Below are 24,861 nucleotides of genomic sequence, written 5' to 3' on the forward strand. Positions count from 1 at the left end.
ACTGAAGCCTGTAGGGGGCGTGGAGGAGGAGGAGCCTGGGCTGCACGAAAAAGATTGTCAATCTTCTTGGTGCCTGTAGCTGAAGCTCCACCCACACCCCACTGTCCCAGTGTCCACCATGGATTCAGAAAAAAGGATTTTACAGGTAGGACCAAAATCCCCTTTTTTCGTCATTTTCCGAAGATCGCACATTTTATAGGATGCGATTTGCGGCAAAAAAATATCACAGTTTTTGCCGCAAATTCACACATTCTAAAGGTGGTATTTTTAGTAACACTAAAAATCGCATCCAGATTTTTTTTTCCATTAATAAAGTTTTCCCATTAGTAAAGTTTACTAAAAATAGCAAAACAAATAGACCAGGTTCTGACTGGCGAATTTGTCTGAACCATGCACAGATCATTGTGATCTGTGCGTGGTTCTGGTGTAAAAAAGCGTTAAAAAAAAAAAGTCGGAAAAAAAAAAAACGTCGTTGGGTCCCCCCTCCTGAGCATAACCAGCCCCGGGCTCAAAGAGCCGCTCCTAGTTTCATAAAATTACGGGACAAAACAAATAGGGGTCCCCAGGATTTTATAAAACCAGCACCTGGCTCAAGAGCCGGTCCTGGTTCCCAAAATACAGGGAACAAAATGAGTAGGGATCCAACGTATTTCAAGAACTAGCACCGGGCCCAACCAGCCAGCAGGGTAATGCCATAGCTGGGGGGAGACTTTTATACAAGTCTACAATACAATTTGGTGCTCCCCAACCGTGCGCACAGCAGCCTATCTAGTGATGTAGAGAGGGTTTTTCCCCTTTAAATCCCTCACAAGCTTAGGTACAGAAAAAAATGGTATACATAACTTATGACCAGGCGCTGATGTGTTCGAGTGTCTTGTTTTGCCTTTCCACCATTAATTGGTCGATGGTAACATGTGAGAGGGAATATCAAATATAGTGAAGTACGGTTTAAGTCAACAATACTAATATACAGACACAAAGTTTTTTCTGGTAAATCACAAACAGATTGTAACCAGCAATGTAAAGATGAATTAAAATTCCGGTACATAAAATCTTTCACACAACAATAATTGCAATCCAAATGGGGGGGGGGGGGGGGGGGGGGGGGGGGGGACACACACACTGGTTAGACTCAAGAAGATGTGGAGAATTACCAGAGGTGTTGGAACTGATTAACAGTTCTTTTGCGCATGTGAGATTGTCCCGGGGCAAATTACAGGTATCAGATCCTTCACCTCCCGGCGCTCCTCTCTAGAGTCATGCAGGTCACTTCCCCAGTCCTAACCGTACTTCACTATATTTGATATTCCCTCCCACATGTTACCATCGACCAATTAATGGTGGAAAGGCAAAACAAGCCACTCGAACACATCAGCGCCTGGTCATAAGTTATGTATACCATTTATTTTTATACAAGTCCCCCGGCCAAAGCATTCTACCCCTGACTGGTCAGCATGGGCAGGGGTCCTGAGCAAGTGGGGATCCCCCTAAAGAAGGGTTCCCCCCCCCTCCAGAACTTACCTGCCCATGCTGAAGCCTGGTATGTCCTCGATGCTTCTGGGTGGGCATCGAGCTGATTATAGTGTAAAAAATTAGAAAAACTATTGTGTATTGCTGTGGCACTACAAGTCCTAGCAAGCCAGAACACCCACATGCCGGACAATGATTGGCTGGTGGGCGGGGCTAAGTCCTAGTCTGGGGGGCCGGAGGTCCGGATGTAAACAAACCCGCCCCCAGATACCGGACAGCATTGTGAAGGTGGTCTGGAGAAGCCCTGAATATCAGCTTGGTGAGTATAGTTTGCTTCTACAGACAGGGTCGGCACCACCATAAGTCAGCCTTAGGCATTTGCCTAGGGTGCCGGCCACTGGAGGGCGGCCAAATGGGAGGAGCCCCCCCCCCCCCATGGAGAGCCGCTGCGGCCATTGCCGCATCTCAAACACACCCCCGTGGAGGGAGACGCTGCTCTCAGTTTCCCGTTGGCGGGGGGACAGGAACCCTGTCCGTCTCCGCTTCAGGGAGACGGACAGGGTTAGGGGGGGGGGGGTGCGGCGAGGCGGCAGGGACCTGGGGCAACCGTCGGCGAGGCGGCGGAGACCCGGGGGGAGCCCCGTTGTAAGGGCTGCCCCGCACGAATCTTCCGCCATCCCCTGCAAGAGCGAGACCCAGGTCCATCTGTACACTATGCCGCATCCACCCACCCCCGGTGGAGCGAAGCTGCGGCGGCAGTCGCATCACTCCCCCCCCCCCCCCTGGCTGATACCCCACTATGTATTCTACTGGGGAAAGAGACCAAACTTCTATCAAGGAAGGTGAGTTGGAATGAATGGGCTCTGTGTGTATTCAACTTTTACTGTACGTGTGTCTGTGTATTTTTTTAACTATTTGTACTGCTGGGGCACTACTAGTCCCAGCAGGCCCTTTATTGCCCCACATACTGGGACTTGTGCTTCTCCAAGTCCCTGCATGCGGTGCTGGCTTGCTGGGACTTTTTACTATAATCAGCTCGATGCCCACCACCCAGGGGCATCGAGGACAGCCCCGGGCTTCAGCATGGGCAGGTCAATTCTGGAGAGGGGACCCCTTCTTTGGGGGGGTCCCCACTTCCCCTGGACAGTGGTTCCCAAACTGTGTGCCGTGGCACCCTGGGGTGCCTTGGAACCCTTGCAGGGGTGCCTTGGGTTGGTAGTCCAGGAACAATTGAAATTTTTTTTTTTTTTGATAAACAATTTATTGTTATTTCAATGTATACATATTCACAAGTGTATATTAATGATAATTATATCAATAGACAATAAACAATGAGCGATATACAAATCTGATGCCTCCTTTGCTTCAAGAGGAACAACTTGTGTTATCATATAGTCCGAGTCCAGGAGTGATACAAGTATGCCAAGAATTCGGACATTTCCCATCACGGGTCACAGGTGTCTTCTTTTTCAATTAATCTGAATAAAGAGCTTACTACTCAAGCTTTCAGTCCCGAAATTTGACCCGGGTGGGTCAATGAACCTAGACAATAAACGGTTCTACCTGGTAAATAGGTGTGTTGTCCTACTTATACTCAGAACTAAACATACATAATCATCGGCATCTACCTTATATTGAAAGATTTAGAAAGAGAGCAGAAATAAGTAGAAGTAGATAAAGGGAAAGAGGGGGGGGGGAGAGGGGGGAGGGGAGGTATTTTGATTGCTGGGTCTATTTCTGTATTTTCTAGAATCTGGGTTGGAGCGGCCCTTTCAAGTGCCTCGGGATTTGCGGGAAAGCTTTTGGAAAGCCAAGACTATCTTAGTCGCGGATAGTGGTCGATAGTGGTCGGGGGACTCATGTGCAGGTTTGATGATTGAGTCAGCTCTCATTAATGAGATTATTTGTTTGGACATACTAATCTATATTTGCTACCGTAGTCTGTCTGTCCATAGACCATGACTGAAACTCAGCATACTTGTAAATCTTTGATTGGGTGTCTGGGTCTAGTGTGTGGATATATCTTCCCCATTTTCTTTGAAAACGGGAGGTACTAGCGCGGGGTGGCTCGGTAAGGTGCTTCCGGTCATAATACATCTGTTGAACCACCATTCTGTGCAGATCACCCAACCTTGGACTAGCTTTGGTTGTCCAATGTTTTAGTATCAGTTTCTTGGATATGGTGAACATGATTATGAGTAATGGGATCGCTTCTCTGTACTGAGCCATGTCTTCCCACCCCGTGAAGTTAGCGCATAGGCATGCTGCTGGGTTAAGTGCGATTTTGATTTGCAGCCTTAGATTTATAAATTCAAAAACCTTATTCCAGTATTTTTTTATCTTATGACAGTCCCAGAGACAATGAATCAAGGATGCAGATCGCATGTCACACTTTGGGCATCGTCCCTCTTCGTTGGGTACAAAGTGTGCCCTGACGCTCGGTGGCATATATGCCCTGTGAAGGGTTCTAAAATGAACTTCCTGTAGGTAGGCTGAATGTAAAACCTTCATTGTAGATAAATAGTTACTGGTGAGGTCTGTTACTGTCTTAATATCTTCTACATCGTGGTGCCATCTGTCTGCCAGCCGTGTCATGAGTGTAGTGGATGGGGCATCAACTATTAGTGTGTATATCTGCTTGAGTTTATATGGTCGAGTCTCCCATCTTTTCAAGACTCCCAATATCCCTATCAGAGGTGACTGTGTGTTGTTAGTTAGATGCAAGGTTTGTATATAATGTCTGGATTGTAGGTACATAAAAAAATTTGAATTTGGTAGGCGGAAGCGTTCTCTCAGATCATGAAACGGAAGGACTACACCCCCTGGGTCAAAGATTTGATTTGCGGAAGACAGTCCACTCTCCCTCCACTGGAGGTATGCAGTATTGTGTAGTGAGGGAATGAAAGAGGGATTTCCCCAAAGGTGAACATAAGGAGTAGCTTCATGGGGTGTCTTTAGCTTCTTGTTAAGTGTTACCCAGCTCATATATGTGTCATGAAATAGTGGGTGGCCTAGAATCTCAGGTGGGACCAGATTCTTTTTGGTATGGAGTAGTGCGTTTGGTGAATATGGATGAAAAAATTGTGCATCTAGTGTACGATCTGTATAGTTGTTTTGGCCTAGTAGCCAATCCGCTGCGTATCTCATAAGTATGGATAGAGAATAGGCGGGCAAGTCTGGTAAGCCTGAGCCTCCCTCCTCTTTAGTCATAGCCATTTTGGCATAGGCGATTTTGGGTTTTTTCCCCTGCCAGACAAACCTTGTAATGGCTTTCTTTAGCTTTTGGTCATCCCCCCTGGTTATTGCGTAGGGTAGAAGCTGCATTACATAAAGAATTTTAGGGAAGATTATATTTTTTATTATTGCTATGCGTCCCATTAAGGAGACTGGGAGATTGTGCCATCCGTCTAGTTTGGTGATGATATTATTTATAACTGTCGTGAAATTCAGACGGTATACATCCGAGGGAGATTTTGGGACCAGTATTCCAAGGTATTTAAAGTGGGAGTGGGTGATTTTTAATTGAGTTTGCGTGATTAGGGTTGAAATATCGTGTTGTGGGATGTTTAGTGGTAACAGCTCTGATTTACTAATGTTAATTTTGTATCCCGCTTTGCCTCCAAACAAGGCTATGAGCCTTAAAATTTCAGGGATAGAGACTAAGGGGTCAGATATAAACAGGAGCATGTCATCGGCGAATAGTGCGACTTTCAGTTCTGCCTCACCCACCCTTATACCTCTATATATATCTGAGGACCTCAGCATCATTGCTAGCGGTTCCAGCGCTATAGCGAACAACAAGGGTGAAAGTGGACATCCCTGTCTTGTGCCTTTTTCAATAACGAAGGGGTCTGATAAGAATCCATTACACGCAATGCGGGGTTTGGGGGTTTTTGTATAGTAGTTGGATGTTTTTGATGAATTGTGTTGGGAATCCGAATTTGACTAAGGTATTGTATAAATGTGGCCATTCTATGAGATCAAAAGCCTTTTCGGCATCAAGAGTTAGAATTGCGGTATGAATATGAGGGGGGGAGGATTTCGAGGCCACCAGAGCTGCTATGACTTTTCTTACATTTACCGCCGAGTGTCTTCCTGCTATGAACCCTGTTTGGTCTTGGTGAATTATATATGGCATGATGTCTTTTAGTCGGGTTGCTAGTATTTTGGCCATCAGTTTGTAATCTAGATTCAGTAATGATATGGGGCAATAGGATGCTGGGAGTGTGAGATCTCTGCCTGGTTTTGGGGAGGATTTTCAGCGTGGCTGAATTGAAGTGTAGTGGTGGATTGTGGTTTTTTTGCATGTCATTGAGGGCTTTGTAAGTATGGGAGTAAGAGTGGGGGCGAGAAGTTTGTAAAATTCTCCGCTATATCCGTCAGGGCCCGGGGCCTTTCCTGCTTTGAGAGATTTTATAGCGAGTGCGACTTCTTCCTCAGTAATATTTTTTGAGAGGGAGGTGGACATTTCTGTTGTTAGGGTTGGGAAGGGAATGGAGTCCCACCCACTGTTTGGAGGGGATTGGGTATTTTGTCTAGCCGAAGGGAGTGTTTGGATTCCCTCTGAGATGGAGGTGGAATAAAGTTGTTCATAAAATTTATGCATTGTTTGTGCTATCTGAGCGTTGGAATTGGTCATTGACCCATCTGATCTACGTAGAGGGTGTACCACTGCGGGCTTGTATGTTCCCTTAAGTAATTTTGACAATAGGGATCCTACTTTGTTTCCAAAGCGGTGGAATTTGTAGTGGACGTTGAAGAGGTATTTATCGCCCATTTCCGCTAGGTATTCATCTAGATGTGTTTTTGCTAAAAGATACGTTTGTTTGAGTGCTGGGGAGGGGGAGGTCGTATATGCTTGGAAGGCTGTAGTTAGTGCTGTTTGTAAGTCTATGTATTTTTTTGCATATGTTTTATTGGCTGCTGCAGTATATGATATCATAGATCCCCGTAATACTGGTTTTAGGGCCATCCAGAAGAGGGAGGGGTTTGATGCTGCCATCTCCGCATTGTCTGTGCAATAATTTTGAATTTCTGTTTCCAGCATATTTTGAAATTTTTGTGATTTGCAGAATCTGGAGGGAAATCTCCACACTCTGCCAGCACTAGATTCATCTGGGATGTGGAGATACGTTGTCACCATGGCATGATCTGAGAGAACTATTGGTGCTATCAAGGATTTTGTTGAGAAAGGGAAAATAGTTAAGGATAAGAATATGTAATCGATGCGGGAGAGTGTGTCGTGGGCTGATGAGAGACAGGTGTAGTCTCTGTCTAGGGGGTGGTGAGCCCTCCAAACATCGACCACCTGTAATGATTCTTGGAGTAAGGCAAGGCCCACTCTCGGTGTGTGTACAGGTGTGCGCCTTTGAGAGGACCTGTCTAGGGTGTTGGACATGACGATGTTAAAATCACCTCCTAATATAAGGTTTTTGTCTGTGTATGGAGTCAGTATGGCTATTATGGAGCGAAAAAAGTGTTTTGAATATGGTGTGGGAGCGTAAACATTTGCTAAAGTGTATTGTTTGCCGGCTATGCAGACAGATGCCACCACGTACCTTCCCTTGTCGTCTGTCTTGGTCTCTAGAATTTCCATCGCTAGTGTACGTCTGGCCAATATCACTACTCCCCGTGCTTTGGAGTTATAAGGGGATGACGCCACTACGGACCACCCCAGCATTTGTAGTTTCATGGTCTCAGGAGCTGTCAGATGCGTTTCCTGTAAAAGAGCTAGATCAACATTATTTTTGTTTAAATAGAGTAGTAGTTTCCTACGCTTCATTGGGGAATTTATGCCCCCGACGTTCCACGAACATATGGTCAAGTCAGGCATGGCTCATCACAGAGTGCGAATTTTTGGCCTCCGCCATCCCAGTAATAGTATTCATCTTGAATACCAGATACATACCCAGTCATCTTTTGCGCAAACATATCATATTGGGAGGGAGAGGGGAAGAGGGGGGGAGGGAGTGAGAAGAGTATAGAGATAGAAATAGAGATAGAGACAGAGAAATGTAGAAGATAGCTTATCAATAAACTAAATATTATTGCTAAAAGCAAACTTATCATGTCTTGATGTTTTTGCATCAAAACAGCTCTTCCGTAAATCTTTAACCAACTAACAATCAACTGGAGCCTGTGACCAGCAGTCAGCTCCATCTTTCCGCCCCGCTTAAACTTGTTAAGGGGAGGGGAGGGGGGGGGGGAGGAGGGGGGTGGGTGTGGGTGAGGGGAAGGGAGGGAAGAATGGGGGAGGGGGGGTACTGGGGTAAGTGAGGTTAAGGGTATAGGGGGGGGGGTTCACCATCTTCTCTATTGCAATAAGGAGAAGTGTTGTTTCAGCAGTGAAGCATTAGTAATTTCTTTTCACTAGGGCTATCCATCTTGTCTTGATAGCTGTGTGTCACATATCTGGGGTAGCTGTTAGTTTCTCCCAGTGGGGAGGTAAGTCTCGTATGTGTCCGAGCTGGGTTCGACAGTTCTGGGACAGCAGGGTTTGCCGCAAGGAAGTAGTATCAGGGAGGGGGGGGGGGGGAGAGGGTTTCACTGTAATATGCAGTACGCCGTCCATAGTCTCGAACAAAGGGGAGTGGGGGGGGGGGAGTGTTAATGATGCTGAGAGACTTCAATGTTCATTTTCCTGAGAGGATTGAAGAAAATTCAAGGAGCTGTGTCGGTGATATCTGCGGATGAGGCAGAAGCCATGTGGGCCATTTCTCGTAGGTATGCTTCGGCGTCTTTAGGAGTAGAAAAATCTTTGTACGTGGATCCATCATAAATGCGCAGTTTTGCAGGGTACATGAGTCCAAATCTGCGTCCTTCATTGGCTAATTTTGTGCATACAGGGGAGAAAGCTTTCCTCATTTTTGATAACTCTGCTGAGTAATCTTGAAAGACATGCAGTTTGTGTCCTTCCCATATCAGGTCTTTGATCTTCCGCGAGGCCGTCCAAATTTCAACCTTATGGAGGTAGTTCATACATTTAAACAAGGTGACCCTAGGTCTTGGTCTGGAGGGGGTGGGCGGTGGGCCTACTCTGTGTACTCTCTCCACGACCATGTCGCGGCATGCTTCCTCAATTTTTAACAGGGAGGGCAGTGTATTGCGTACGAATTGTGCCAAAGCCGGGCCCTTAATGGATTCGGGCAGGCCCACCAGTCTAATGTTATGTCTGCGTGACCTGTTCTCCAGGTCCTCCACCCGGTTCCACAGCTGATAGTTCTCAGTATTTAGCCTTTTAATGTCCCTTTGAATATCTGAGACCTCATGTGTAATAGTGCTGAGCTGTTGTTCATTTATGGACACTCTATGAGAGAGCTGCTGCAGTTGTTGCGTTATGTCATGGACTGCCTTGTTGAGTAATGGCGCCATGGCAGCATTGATGGCTTCCACTACATCATTATAAGTTACAGGGGCGTCTTGGCCCTGACTCACGTTTTTCCTTGGTAGGTTTTCACCTCCGGCAGCCTTTTTAAACGCTGGGAGCTCTCTGTCCCCGTTATCTGCTGGCAGCATGTCCTCTGCTGTCCTGCGGCGTTCTGCACGTGGTTGCTGGGCTTGCTGCGACGCGTAGTGCGCCGGCGTCTCCGTCTGGTTCGGAGATCTCTCCATCGCTTGCTGCGGGTGAGAGGGATGTCGAGGAGGGGTGAGGGGAGTGAAGAGGCTCCAGGAGCCGATTAACGGTATCTTTAGTCGGGGCGGGTGACGGAGCTTCAAGACGGAGCTCCTCACTCCATCAAGCCGGAACCGGAAGTCCCGGAACAATTGAAATTAATCATGGCCCATATGATATTACTATTGTAAAGCGCAACGGAATCTGCTGCGCTATATAAGAAACTGCAAATAAATAAATAATAGGCAAAACCAGTGCTTGTGGTTGCTAGTCATAAAATATGGCATACACAGAAGCTAATCTTGTCTCTCACTACATAATTAAGCCTAAAAATTTGAACATAATTTATTGAATTCATATTTTGTTTCTTAGTTTCCCAATAATAAACTGTTGGCCTAAGGGTGCCATGGATATAATCTGATACTATAGTGTTCCCTGATGCTAAAAAGTTTGGGAACTACTGCAGTAGGTTTATGTTGCTTTTATCAGTACTCTGCTTAGATCTGCCAGACAGGTTAATCCAGTCTTAGTCATGAAGCACAGGGGCGGATTTGCCCACCTGTAAAATGGGCCATTTCCCGGTGGGCCGGCCCACAACTCCGTAAAAACGGGCCGGTCGCGCTCCCCCCTGGACTATCTGGGCACTTTGCCCACATCCAAAATGGCCACAGGAGGGCTGCTGCGGATGCGCTATAGCACACAGCACTTCCCATGGACATCCATGTGCGGCGGCAGCGGGCTCCCAACTCCCGTCCCCCTGGAGGCAGCAGAAAAGAGCAGGTGAGCCCCCCCGCCCCGCATTAAAAGCACCGCCGCCGCCCAGCTCCCCCCGGCATTACATCAGCGCCTGCCCCCCCGCATCCCCACACTACATACACCCCGCCTACACCCCCTTCCAATTACATACCCCCCGCCGCCAGCACCCCACCCCCCCATCTGCCCCCACCAGCAACCACCACCCCTGGGCCCCGGGCTGGATAGCAGTCCCAATCCGCCTTTGATGAAGCATAATCCTCAATTTTCCTAAGAATAGCTGACCTTAGTTGCCAAAGTACATACAAATCATCTTTGTTTTGTTGCTTGAGTGGAAAGTTATTCAGCAAATGCTCTTGTTAACCATTGTCAAAGACAATTAAATAAAATAGACACATTATATGTAATGCCATTTCACATCATTTTGTAGAATGGACACATCAACAGAGAAACATTTGGAGCCAAAAATCTTGTTGGAGGAGTTCCATCTGCTGTCTCCAAGTGCAGAAGAGGTACACATTGCCAGAAAATATTACAGGATTTGTCTGTAAGATGTACTGTATGTGAAATGATGAGCTGCTTCAGGTTAGAGCAACATCTCTGTGGATTTTTGCGTGTGAATTATTACTGTTAGTGCTATGTGCACAGTATATCTAAATATAAAACATGCATTTGTACAGTTACACTTATTAGGCTGTGTCATATGAATTAAAAAAATAATAATAATAGCATATAAATGCGTACAGCGCAAAATGACACGTCAACATCAACTTGGAAATGTAAATCAGGCCTACTAGACTTACAAGTCGAATCCAATACATATTTAACCCTTTAAGTGCCAACCTCTCTGTGAGAGATGTGCAAAATATCCACTAAAATGACAGCGTCGCTCACATTTGTTATATAAAATTTAAAAAAACATGTTATATATAAGGTAGACATTAAAGGTTATTATGATAAATAACAAATGTTTATTTGGCCATTTCCACACCTATTTTGACAGGCTTGCATTTCCTTGCCACTATACTGTAGTACTGAACTTAATCAAAACTATGGGCCTTATTCTAGTTCACTCTTTCTGACAAAATCCTTCTTAGATGGACAAAGACATGTGCACTGCATGTGGGGCAATTAGATTTTGGTTGGGTTTTACTTCAAAGTGAGGTATATATTGCAGTGTAAAAATAAAGTAGCCAGTATTTACCCTGCACAGAAACAAAATAACTCACCCAAATCTAATTCTCTCTGCACATTTTACATCTGCCCCACCGGCAGTGCACATGGTTTTGTCCATCTAAGAAGGATTGAAATGGCAACCTATCCAAAAGAGAAATTTGTCCTACAATATCTATCAACTTATTTGGTCTCCACCTGCAAACACATTGTAAAGTAAAGGTGAAATGAACTGAAAGAAATATCTTGTGTAAATTATTTGCAGAGACAGGGTACTATTAAGCAGTGCATATTCAAAATTTTAATTTTGCTAAAGTTTTGTTGACATCCTATTGTTACAAACAAAGGTTCTGAATACACTTATACAGGATTCTCTTAAACAATGTGGGCATTATTTACAGGTTGATTCACAAAGCTGGGAAATTTGAAGCTTTGCGAGTCAACCAAACGCCACCCGCCTGACCATCTGCCCCCCCCCCCCCTCCCAAGCCGAGTTTCCCAGCACGCATGCAAATGGATGTTTTCCATAAACATCCATTTGCAGCTTGCGTCCGGGGAGGAAATCATTCGATGGTCGCCAATCATTGAATGATTTCTCTCTGGTATCTTACATCTGCAAGCGCCCTGTGCAGGAAGCGAATGGGCAGCTCAAATCACCATGAAAATGCCCTGCGTTTTCATGGGAACGCCAATCAAATGCTGGACGTTCCCATGGGTGTGACGACGGCCTGCCGTCCCACGCCCCCCACCTGCAGTGCTGTGTGCGAGCAGCTGGTGAATAATTAATTCACTGTGCATGCTCGCACCAAGCGGCTGCACGTGTGCATAAATATGCATGAACAGTCGCAAAATATTGCTCAACATTGTGAATTCACAACGATGAGTGAGAACCAGAATGACCTCCATGGTCACTAGGTCTACTTGCATTAAGTCGACAGTTACAAAATGGACACATGAAATAAGTTGACATGGTCATTCGATCGACATGAAAGAGGTTGATATGAGTTATTAGGTTTTTTTTATATACTCTACTATCCAAGTGGGCATAGATTGAGTTTATAATAGTGTGCCAAGCGTGACGAGTACACTTATACGGTGTCAATGTCGACTTAAGTCAAAAAACATACAAAAACTCACGTCAACCTTTTTCGTGTAGACCTAATGTTTGTGTCAACCTAAGGACCAATGTCAACCGAATGCATGTCGACCTATTTCATGTGGCCCCATAAGTGACCATAATCAGCCTATAGTGGTCAATGAATTGACTGTCGACCTAAGTTCTGTCGACCCTATGACCCATACCCATTCAGTGGTGGACATTTATTGAATGCAGTAGTGTTGTTGTGGCAATTGCATTATTATTTGTTACTGCACATATTATTCTAAATACTCCAATGCATACATTACCCTGACATCTCAAATGGATTAGTCAAGTGATGGGCATTCCTGAGCGTTAGCCGAAAGTGAGTACAAGTAAAGGACATCTCATGGGTGTTAAATGGAAGACTTGCAGGATTGTCAGTGGAAGTGGTGTGTTCTCAGATGCATGGCCACTTCCACAGAGGGCATGTGCAGATAGAGACACTGGGGGAAATGTACTAAGATATGTATTCTACTTCACAAGTGATGTTACTATGGGCAATCAATCAGATCCTGTCTATTATCTTTTAGAGGGTGCTAAATAAATGAGAAGTAGATTATGATTGGTTGCCCAAGGCAAAATCACATCTGAAGTATAAAACACATATTAATAAGTTTCCCCCACTGAAGGAGAAAGTGTTGATGGTGGATAGTGTATGAAAATAGGAGTATAAGGGCTCAGGGATGCTCATATATTAATATATATATATATAAGTACCATATATATATATATATATATATATATATATATATATATATATATATATATATATATATATATATATAGACCATCCCAATAGGCGGCACCCGATGACTTTGTCAGAATGATTTCCCGCAGACACCCAATGAGAAAGCTTTCGGGTATTTATTACCCTTCTTTAGGCAGCATACAAGATACAGTTACAATAACAGACAGCGTGCTTACCTTAATTACCATACTAATGAAACATGTGTGCAGCTCGGGGCAGGCTCAGTGTCCGGACGCCAGACCACAGGGACCTTCCAGAGACAACCTTCCATTACTTCTGTGTCTCGGCTCGCATGACCATCACCATAGCAACCCGACACCACATTACACCACATTAAAGTCCAATACGAGACATGCCCCGTACAGTACATACTGTATGACATGCCCCATATGATACTGTAGGTCCTCAAATAATGTTTTCTTTAGTCATCCAGCATTAGCAAAGGTTAGCATGGCTTCCATGTTCATACAGTAGCAATCTGTACCAATTACATAAATAACCGTACGTATCTGCTTCTGCGAATAAAATACAAGCACTCTGTCCCTATAGTAAGGACAAAATCTGTGGTGTGAAGTTGCGTGACTGCGTATTGTAGATGATACTGTACAGTACTGTAGATTTTTTTTCTTTTATAAAGGGAAGAATGTTGATTGGCCAGTTTCTCATACTCTCAATGTCACCTCCAATATCGTTGTATTTGGCACCGTAGTCTTAACGTGGAACATTAGTCACCCAGTGGTTAAACTATGTATTACATGGCGTGGTACATAACGCAGGACATAACGCAATCTACAACTCACGACTCAGAGCCCTCAAAAGCGCGTTGTGAGCCACGATGTATGAGGCCACATCTGTAGTTTTCTTATTTCTCTACTGCAGTGACATAATACGGTCACTGTGTATGGTGTTCTAGTACTCTCTGGCTACAGAGCAAGTGACATCATGATATCATGTCACTCTGAGAAGGCAGGGGAAGCAGCAAAGGAAGGTGGCTGCCATGAAGGTGGCCCTGCCACTTTCCTTGCATTGGGATACATTACCAGACACCTTGCAAGGTAAAAAGTGTGGCAGGATGCTGTCAGGGTAGTTACCATTCTGTCATCTTAGCCTGGATTAAACATCCCTCGTTATGGCCCTACTCTAATGTTTATTTTATATTCTCAAATTATTATATGGCTATTTAGTTGACTAACAGGCTTTTGGGTTGATTCAGGTTGGTTTGTAAAAGCAAACTCTTTCTGTAATGGACAAAGCCATGTGCACTGCTGGTGGGGCTGATGTAACATGCACAGAGAGCATTGGATTTGGGTGGGATATATTGTTACTGTGAAGTGTAAATACAGACTGCTTTATTTTTACACTGCAATTTAGATATCAGTTTGAACACACCACACCCAAATGTAACTCTCTCTGCACATGTTACATCTGCCCCACCTGCAGTGCAGCATGATTTTGCCCAATAGAGAGAGGTTTTGCTTTTGCGAGCTAACCTGAGTTAGGCCCTTTATTCCGCAGGATAATTATTTTTCCAAAAGTACTAACATTTTTAACTTAAAGCAAATTTAAATTACATTTCCCAAATATAATCTATGTTTTATGGGATTCTTAAACTGAAAATGTGTTCATACTATTCGCCTTTCCTTTCTTAAAGTGAACTTTTTCTTAGATATTTATTCACATTAAAATCAGGAAACATCCAACTGCATCTGGAGGCAAAAAAAACCTTTTCTTTCAAATTATTGGACTTACCCATTGTTAATTCAGATTTATGTTTTACTTTTCATAGATTTGTTACTTCATTTTTACTGACCCTTTAATAGTTTGCAGCTTTAGATTGAATATTCATAGGCCACTGCTCTGAATACTAAATGCATACAGTATGTATAATAATTAGTATAATTGCATACATAACAAACATGCATCTTTTTTTTTTCAAATCTTTATTTCATTATTTCATACAAATTCAATCATATAAACATACAGACATACAAACAAACATATACTGGTACAGATCATCATATAGCAAAACAAATATCCCAGAATATACAAGAGAAGGAACAAGGTAGAAAAATTCTATTTAAGAGCTGCACTATTCGACTGGCCACATGGCCAAACATGCATCTTTTAAGAAAGAGACAAACCTTTTTTATCTATTTTTTCTACTTATATATGATTTCAACAGAAACTGATCCTGCCCTGTATTCTGGAATTGGATGAGCATGCTAAAGAAGGCAGATTCTTTGTGTCAGATCTATTTTCAGTTCTTCAATTTGCGCCTAAAGAAATGTCAGAGATGGATGGGCTAACTAGCACAGCAGGTAACGAGTATCTATATATACATTACTGGTCAAAGGCTTTAGAAAATAAAAAATAACAGTGATTGTTGACATTTCAGCTATTAGACTACTGGAGACTGTTATGGGCCAATAAATCTGAATTTTAAATATTTGGATTATGACACACGGTTTTTGTACACAGTCAAATGTAGACAAAAGTATAGTTCCCTAGTCTGCTGGGTTTATTTAGTGGTGGCCTGTTAATAGTATGAAAGGGCACTGATATTCAAAACATGGCCCTTTTAAATTTATTTATTTTTAAATTTCAGAATTAAATATGCCAAGAAGTGCTGGCTTTTACAAGTTGCCCAGAAAAAAACAGTGGTGTCAAAGATAGAGTTAGTGGCACCTTGAACCAAATGGGCTACTATGGTGTATTATTCTTTATTATTAAGGCATTTGGTAATACTTACAGTGCACCATCATAGCAGCATCTCTGCATATGGTTTAGTGACTATGGAGACGCCTACAGCCAATCAGGGCTGAGTGTTCTATAGCACAATGACAGCGTGATTCTCCTCTGTCATTACAACAGAGGAAGCCAGCTCCCCCCGCAGTCAGTGCGGGGTGAGGCTGCAGGGGACAAAGTCACCACTGGAGCCTGGATTGGTATGTACAATGGTGTAAAATTAGTGTGTGTATATTAAGCTTTTACTTTTCTCTATGTCTGTGTGGTTTTTTTTTAACATTCTTTTTACAGGTGAACTAGAAGTCCAAGGTTGGGACTTGTGGTTCACCAAGTCCCAGCATATGGATGAGGCCTGCTGGTACTTGTAGTTCACCTGTAAAAAGCTATTTATTTATTTTTAAATTTACTTGTATCAGTCCGGAGTCTACTGGCCAGGGATGCCCTGGACGGGTGAAGCCTTGGGGGGGACCCCTTTATTCAGGGCACCACTTCCCCAGGGCTGACCAGCCATGGTGCACATTGTACGGCCAGGGACTTTATATTAAAAGTTTCCCCCGGCTGTGGCATGACACTGCTGGCTGTTGGAGCCTGGTGCTGGTTCCAAAATATGGGGGACCCAAGTTTTTTTGTCCCCATATTTTTTGAACCAGGACCGGTCCAAGAGTCTCAATGATCTGTGAATGGTTCTGTCAAATTAGCCCTGGTCTATTTTTTTTTTTTTATATTTTTGATAACGTTTTCTAAAATTCGCATCCCATTAAATTTGCGAGCTGTATACTTTTATTATGGGAAAACATCTGGATGCGGATTAAAGTGTGACAAAAAAATCGACAGGTCAGAATGTGCAATTTTCACAGAAAAAAATGGGGTTTCTACCGCAGTTTGCATCCTATTAAATGTGCGATTTTTGGAAAAAGTACAAATTGGGCATTTTTTTTGCATAAAAAATCGCAAAAGTCGGAAAATTGCATCTCGTTATATCTCACCCTCTGTGTCCTAGAAATGTATGTGCTTTGTCAGACTACATTTACAGAATACATTGCGAAATTCACAAGGCACATGTGCCTTAATCGAAGTAGACAATACCTCCAAGCAGGACTTTTTATTGCAACATTGCGGCTTTGTGCTTTATAAATGGAGCTTTTTGTGTCTGATACATTATTTCCCTATACTTTGTCCTTTTGTATTTCCACTTTTTAATGCACCTATTAGACTGTGACCATTACAGCTGTTATCTCAGTTGTGCAGGATGGTTTGTTTACCATTCTAAAGAGCAATGTGTCACTATGGAAGTGTGCTGTTGAACAGAAGTGAATTTACAGGGAGAAAAAAAAAAGAAATTACATAGAAAACCAAAATAAGATTTATCATATTAAGACAAAATGTATTGTCTGTCTTTTCTCACTTTCCATGTTACACTCCATTTTTACATTGCTTGTAATTAATCACTGGAAGATGTTAATCATTTGCAGGTCGCCCCATCAAAATACAACCCAAGAATGATGTCATTGAACACTGTGCAATTAAAAGAAGCCATGATCCATGTAAATATGAAGATGCTTTGGACACAGGTATCTCATACAGGATATAGTAGGGATGAGCGGGTTCAGATTTTGGGAATCCGAATACACCCGGACACCCCCAACCAGAGTACAGACCCGAACACTGTGGAGTTTTCCGCCCAGACTCAGAGTTCAAAATGCGGCAAAATCTATATAAATCCCACATTGGCGCTACCATCTTTACTCCGGCATTGGAGAGGGTAGTGGGTGGACGTGCTCTGGGGCTGTGTTGGTCTGTGATGGTCTGTGGTGATCTGTGGTGGTCTGTGGGGTGTCGAACTGCTATATAAGTACAGCCCTGTGCTGCCTAGTGCTAGTGCTGCTTATGGTGTCCTGTGCTGCTGGTGTACTGTGTTGCTCCATTGGTGCTGAATGATACTGCTGCAGTTAAAGTCCTGTCCAGTGATACTGCTGCATATGTCCAGTCCAGTGATAGTGCTGCATAGGTTCAGTCCAGTGGTACTGTTAAAGTTCATTGGTTCTGCCGTTAAAGTTTAGTCCAGTGGTACTGCTGCATTAGTTCAGTCCATTGGTCCTGCCATTGAAGGCCAGTGGTTGTGGTATTTTAGATCTACAATTTCTAGGTCTACAGTCATAAGGTCAACCACTATAGGTCAACAGTCAAAAGGTCGACAGGGTCAAAAGGTCAACATTCAAAAGGTTGACAGGGTCAAAACGTCTACATGAGTTTTACATGTTTTTTGGGTGTCTATGTCAACATAGGTCGGTATGGACACATCTAAGTGTACCGCCTCTTCGGGCACAGTACCTCACTGTGCTCGGCACACTATTATTTTCTCCCCCCATGCCTTAGTGGACGGTAGGGCATGATATACTGCCTCTCGGCACATGTCAGCTCAATATAAAAAACAAACATGTCGACCTTTTGACCTGGCCAACCTTTTGACTGTCGACCAATAGTTGTCGACCTTATGACTGTCGACATATAGTCAATGTATCATGAGTCCGGATACCAAGTCCAGTGATTCTGCCATTAAAGTACAGTGGTACTGCCGTTAAAGTCCATTGATACTACTGGTGCATAATTTTAGTCCAATTATACTACTGGTCTGTAATTCCAGTCTAGTGTTACTACTGGTGCCTAATTCCAGTCTTGTGATACTATGCTACTCCAGTAATACAGCTGTAATTCCAATCCAGAGATACAGCTGCATAATTCCAGTCCAGTGATACTACTGGTGCATAATTCCAGTCCAGTGATACTACTGGTGCATAATTCCAGTCCAGTGATACTACTGGTGCGTAACTCCAGTCCAGTGATACTACTGGTGCGTAACTCCAGTCCAGTGATACTACTGGTGCGTAACTCCAGTCCAGTGATACTACTGGTGCGTAACTCCAGTCCAGTGATACTACTGGTGCATAATTCCAGTCCAGTGATACTACTGGTACGTAATTCCAGTCCAGTGATACTACTGGTGCATACATACCAGTCCAGTAATACAGCTGTAATTCCAGTCCAGTGATACAACTGTTGCATAATTCCAGTCCAGTGATACTACTAGTGCATAATTTCAGTCCAGTGATACTACTGGTGGTAATACCAGTCCAGTTATACCACTGGTGCAGAATTTCAGTCCAGTTATACCACTGGTGCAGAATTCCAGTCCAGTTATACCACTGGTGCATAATTTCAGTCCAGTGATACTACTGGTGCGTAATTCCAATCCAGTGATACTACTGGTGCATAAATTCCAGTCCAGTAATTCAGCTGCATAATTCCAGTCCAGTGATACAACTGGTGCATAATTCCAGTCCAGTTATACTACTGGTGTGTAATTCCAGTCCAGTGCTACTATACTACTGGTGCATAATACCAGTCCAGTTATACTACTGGTGCATAATTCCAGTCCAGTGCTACTACTGGTGCATAAATTCCAATCCAATAATACAGCTGTAATTCCAGTCCAGTTATACTACTGGTGGTAATTCAGTCCAGTGATACAACTGCTGCATAATTTCAGTCCAGTGATACTACTGGTGCGTAATTCTAGTCTAGTGTTACAACTGGTGCGTAATTCCAGTCTAGTGTTACTACTGGTGGTAATTCCAGTCCAGTGATACAACTGGTGCAGATTTCCAGTCCAGTTATACTACTGGTGCATAATTTCAGTCCAGCTATACTACTGGTGCGTAATTCCAATCCAGTGATACTACTGGTGCATAAATTCCAGTCCAGTAATACAGGTGTAATTCCATTCCTGTGACACAGCTGCATAATTCCAGTCCAGTGATACAACTGGTGCATAATTCCAGTCCAGTGATACTACTGGTGCATAATTCCTGTCCAGTTATACTACTGGTACATAATTTCAGTCCAGTGATACTACTGGTGCGTAATTCCAATCCAATGATACTACTGTTGCATAAATTCCAGTCCAGTAATACAGCTGCATAATTCCAGTCCAGTGATAATACTGGTGTAGAATTCCAGTCCAATTATACTACTGCTGCGTAATTCCAGTCCAGTGTTACTATACTACTGGTGCATAATTCCAGTCCAGTGATACTACTGGTGGTAATTCCATTCCATTGATACAATTGGTGCAGAATTCCAGTCCAGTTATACTACTGGTACATAATTCCAGTCCAGTGATACTACTGGTGCTTAATTCCAGTCCAGTGATACTACTGATGCGTAATTCCAGTCTAGTGATACTATACTACTGGTGCATAATTAAAGTCCAGTGATACTACTGGTTCATAAATCCAGTCCAGTGATACTATACTACTAGTGCTTAATTCCAGTGCAATGATACTACTAGTGCATAAATCCAGTCCAGTGATACTACTACTGTTGCATAATTCCAAAACAGTTATACTATTAGTGCGTAATTCCAGTCCAGTGATACTATACTACTGGTGCATATTTCCAGTTCAGTGATACTACCATACTTGTAGGGAAAGAGAAGAATGTCCTTTTGTTAGGTGCACCTCAAAGAAAAGACTTTAAAATATAACTTTTAATATTTTATTAGTAAAAGGCTGCGAAAATTTAAAACCATATAACAGACAAAGGTGGGTACATACACATATAAAAATGGGGTGGCAGGCGGGTGTTTGCTGACGATGTAGGTTTATTGAAGCTTTGTGAGATAGCGGTGTGTGGGGTTAACACAATATCACTGGTATGGCCCTGTTAGGGCGGAGAAGGGTATTATTCCGCCAGCAGGGTCTGGATGGGTGACTATCTCGTAAGTGACTCACTCTACTTTTTTACATACTGTGATGCGCTGCATGGCATGTTATATATACCTGCTGCAAGTGCTGTATTGACGCTCACAGACAGTGCTGTAGCTATAATAACCAAAATTCAATCAGTGTGTCTACTCCGTAAAATATCGGAGAGACCTCGACACTGGTTGAGATGGTATATAGAGCCAGCAGGTATTAACAGAGGATGGTATTACTGGGGTAATACTACTGATGCATAATTCCAGTCCAGTAATACAGCTGTTATTCCAGTCCAGTGATACTGTTGTATAATTCCAGTCCCGTGGGAGAGTGGTGCTGCTGTAAATATTAAATTGCATTACTGACAAGTGACGACACACTGGAGAGTTATCTGGGCACTGTGGGAGAGGAGTGGTGCTGTATTAGATGTTAAATTGCAATAGTAGATACTGGAGTAAAACAAAGGTAGTTTGTGGAAGGTCCAACTGCTGAAATATTGCATCTTTTTCCTGCCAATATATTACATGATTGTAAGCTAGCAAGCAGGGCCCTCCTACCTCTATATCGGTCTGTTACTAGTGCTACCCAGTATGCGTAACAGAATATGCTGTGGAAATTAATGGTATTGAGGGTAATAATAGCATTAGAGCAAAAAAAATATATATATAATTCTGCGATTTTATTTTATCTTTATTTTTTTTTTAAATACAGATCCAAAACACAGAAGGGCAGTGTTTTGGAACAGATCCAGACCGGCCACTGCCGGAGATAAAGACCAAAAACATGAATTATGAAATGTGCCTGCTGCCAACCCTAATTTATTCAGGCTAGTTTAGCATATTAAGGACCCCCATACAACCTTCAGTAGCATTCATATATAATTGCATCCCATCAGGACTGTCTAGTAATCTGATGGGACTGCCATGCTATGGAAATATAATAAATATAAATCTATCATAAATAAATATAAATAAAAATAAATATAAATAAAATAAAATAAAAAATTAGAATAAAAATGATAATATTTTTTATTTTTATTCTAATTTTTTATTTAATTTTTTTTAATTTTTATTTTATTTTTTATTTATTTATGATAGATTTATATTTCTTACTGCGTCTATGAGACTATTTACAAGTATCAAGAACCCTAATTTTCTCCACAATAGTGAAATGACCAGCAACTAATCTTGCAACCTAATCATCATTGTACAATGATCCACTAAACCTGTATACTTTTGTACTCTATTGTTTTTGTATATAAATATACACCAATTTATGTATTCAGAATAATTATCATTTTTAGTATAAGAATTATTGTATACTTTGTATGCGACATATGTAATAATCAATTCTCCACTGTCTCCAATCTGACATTAAATTATCCCTATAAGCCTAACTTTGTGTAATTCTACCCTATATCCACAAGATGTCAACCTTCAATCTTAAACCACGTTTCCTTTAGACCGGTCACGTGGTCCGCTTACTAGGCAGAGATATGGAACGTATCCAAATTCCTGAATAGTCACGTGACCTACTAGATGTAGCTCATGAAACACATGAGACGGATACAGCTGGTCACGTGATGTCCCGACATCCGGGTTCCCCTGTTGATACTGAGGCTTGGAATGCACGCTACTATCGAGCGCCAAACATTAACTATGTATGTGAGTCACATGCCCGCATCACGTTACCGCTCCCGCCTCACGTGTTTACGATTCCCTACTACTATTGGTTCCTATCCCGAATGTTTTGTGCAGCCATGGTAACCGATTTATATACGGAACTGATGACAGCAGAATCTGACCAATTATATTACGTGTACCTTTGAACCCTTTGATTATAAAACTTTAGACTGCATCATTTTATGTTCTTTTATTAATTTTCTATATATGTACTTTGCCTCCTTGTTCATATACACTTCTCTCCTCGTTTTTATGAATTCTTAAATTGATATTGTGATTGATTCAGCTCAGGTGCACTCAGTCCCTCATTTTGGGAGAGGTATATAAACCCTCAACAAATGCCTTGCAATATCCTTTGATAAAGCTGCACTTTGATGCCACAAAACGCGTCAGGCACCATTGCACCAGCTACCCACCTACCTGCCATCTATCTACCAATGCAGGATCCAGACCAGCCGCCACCGGAGTGTTTCCATCTTCAAAACCCGCTTATACGGAACTTTGGGGAAAATCTCCTCACTACCAATTGTTGGACTCTGCTGATATGCAATCCTATATGGAATAACCCACTTTTAGACTACCTTTGCGGTAAATATACCTTCACTCCCCTTCACAAGGAGACTTTCTTTTCCGGAAATTAGGCGGCATACTAGGAATGGACCCTACTGTAGTCAGTTATTCATTTGAGGTGCTGGTGCAAATTTATCATTTTTAATCTGTATGTGCACTATATGTATTAAATGTGTAAAATTTTAATATTGTCTAGCGCTACTATTTTTGTGTATTTTTTGTTGCCTCCTACCTCCATGTCGGTTTGTATCTACCCAGTTTGTTTAATCACTGCTGTTTCCAATTGTCAACCTCAAGCAGTTGTGCTGTCCCAATGTGCCCCCAGCTGTGGATGGGGAAGTCCATTCTGCATATGTACCAAGTAGATTTCCACCAGCTCGTGATGTTGGCTATCATTGACAGCTGACATAACACCCCTGAATGCCCTGAAAACAGCACTCTGGGGCACATGCGCTGAAAACTAACAGTGCAAAGAAAACAAAAGGCCCCCATACACTGCAATTTCTCCCCTCCAAGAAGTTGCGTGCAATGCTTCCTTCAGCAACCAGGCAGCTTCCCGGGTGGCAGGATCACATGCGATAGGCACATATGCTTGAGTACAGTGTTATGGTCATGCACAGAGAAAATGTGTTTAAGGAAAGTTGCACCACTTGTTGTAGTACCTAAGCGGCTGCCGGATGACCTTCCGACTCTCGGTATTCTAACTGTCAGTATACCGACAATGGAAGCCTGATTGTTAAATGCTATACTCCCTTGTGGGGGTTCACGAGCCCCATAGAGGAAGAATAGAACCTGTGGCAAACACAGCAAGCCCGCAAGGTATACTGACCATCAGAATCCCGACTGTCGGCCTGCTATATCACACACATAAACTGGGTACACAGTAGACAAATAAAATTAAAGATTTTGCCAATTCCATTGGGTTGGAAAAACAAAATCTTCATTTTGTCCAGTGTGTATGCACATATGTCGCTGACGATGCACACGTGCGCAGCCCCTGACATCCTTTGTCACTTGTACTTGCAAGACGATGGAAGACATCCCAAGTGAGAGCCATGCTGCAACGTCACTGACAAGTGTGTGTGTGTGTGGCATTCCACTATGCAATGTTGTGCTGGGTACTCATCACGTAGTGTGCATTACTCTGTATCTGTGCAATTTGCAATAGCAACAATGTCCTAAATAATATTTACAGCCTAGAAAAAATATATAAAAAGTGTGCATTGCCCTGTATACACTCTCCATAAATATTAAGGGCTTCTCCTGTGTGCTGTAGGGGTGTGCTGCCCTGTGTGCTCGCTCTATAGAAATTAAGGAGTTCTCCCATGTGCAATAGGTGTGCGCATCCCTGTGTGCATGCTCCATAAAAATGAAGGTGTTCTCCCATGTGCTGCACCGGTGCACTGCCCTGTGTTAGCCCCAAATAACGGGGTTCCACCTGTATTAATTAGGCACTGCCCTGTTTGCTCACTCCAAATAAAGCGGTTCCACCAATGTTAATTGGGCGCTGCACTGTGTTTTCTCCAAATAAATTATGGAGGACAAAAATTTGGAGGATTAAATAGGAAAATATCAAGAATCACTTCCTAGTGCTGAAGCTGCTACCAATAGTCATGACATAGACTATGACATAGACTATGAAATGCCATCAACGTCATCTGCCAAGGCCAATGCCCAATGTCATAGTAGAGGACATGTAAAATCCAAAAAGGAAAATGAACCAAAAAGAATAAAATTGTCGGAGGAGAAACGTAAATTGCCAATATACCAAACATGGAAATGGCAAGTAATTGGTAATGCCCTGGCCTATGTTCATGACAAGTGATTCAGCTTCACATGATGATGAAGCCCTCCTCTTCAAAACATATTAAAAATAATAAGCTGTTAAAAGAACAGCAAAAAACTAGGTGTTCTACTGAGAAGAAATCACAAATTACCGAAGAGAGTCCATGTGTGTCAGCGGTTACCTGACCTTCCCAACACTGGACGGGAAGAGGTGGTTTCTTCTACCATTTGCACACCCCTACCAGTGCTGGAATGAGCACCTATAGTCCAGTTGCTGATATTGACTGTTAAAGTAAACCAAGATTGTAAGCTTGTGTGCAGGGCCCTCATACCTTTGACTGTCTGTAAATACCCAGTTTGTTGTATCACTGTCTCCTTTGTAAAGCGCAACGGAATATGCTGCACTATAACAGAATCTGTTAATA

The 24,861-nt window shown here is 42.8% G+C and overlaps 1 protein-coding gene across 8 annotated transcripts in view; it reads left to right on the forward strand.

Annotated features, from left to right (window-relative positions):
- Window positions 1–24,861, forward strand: part of SHOC1 (shortage in chiasmata 1) — a 310,818-nt gene that overhangs the window by 89,952 nt on the left and 196,005 nt on the right. For all 8 annotated transcript variants that reach the window (XM_083179518.1, XM_083179550.1, XM_083179508.1 and 5 more), the window contains 3 exons: window positions 10,266–10,347; window positions 15,080–15,215; window positions 17,115–17,213. In XM_083179518.1, coding sequence (XP_083035644.1) covers window positions 10,266–10,347; window positions 15,080–15,215; window positions 17,115–17,213 — 317 coding nt within the window. The remainder of the gene's footprint in view (window positions 1–10,265; window positions 10,348–15,079; window positions 15,216–17,114; window positions 17,214–24,861) is intronic.

This window comes from Crinia signifera, chromosome 1 (genome assembly GCF_055691185.1).
Source record: "Crinia signifera chromosome 1, ASM5569118v1, whole genome shotgun sequence".
NCBI classification, from domain to species: Eukaryota; Metazoa; Chordata; class Amphibia; order Anura; family Myobatrachidae; genus Crinia; species Crinia signifera.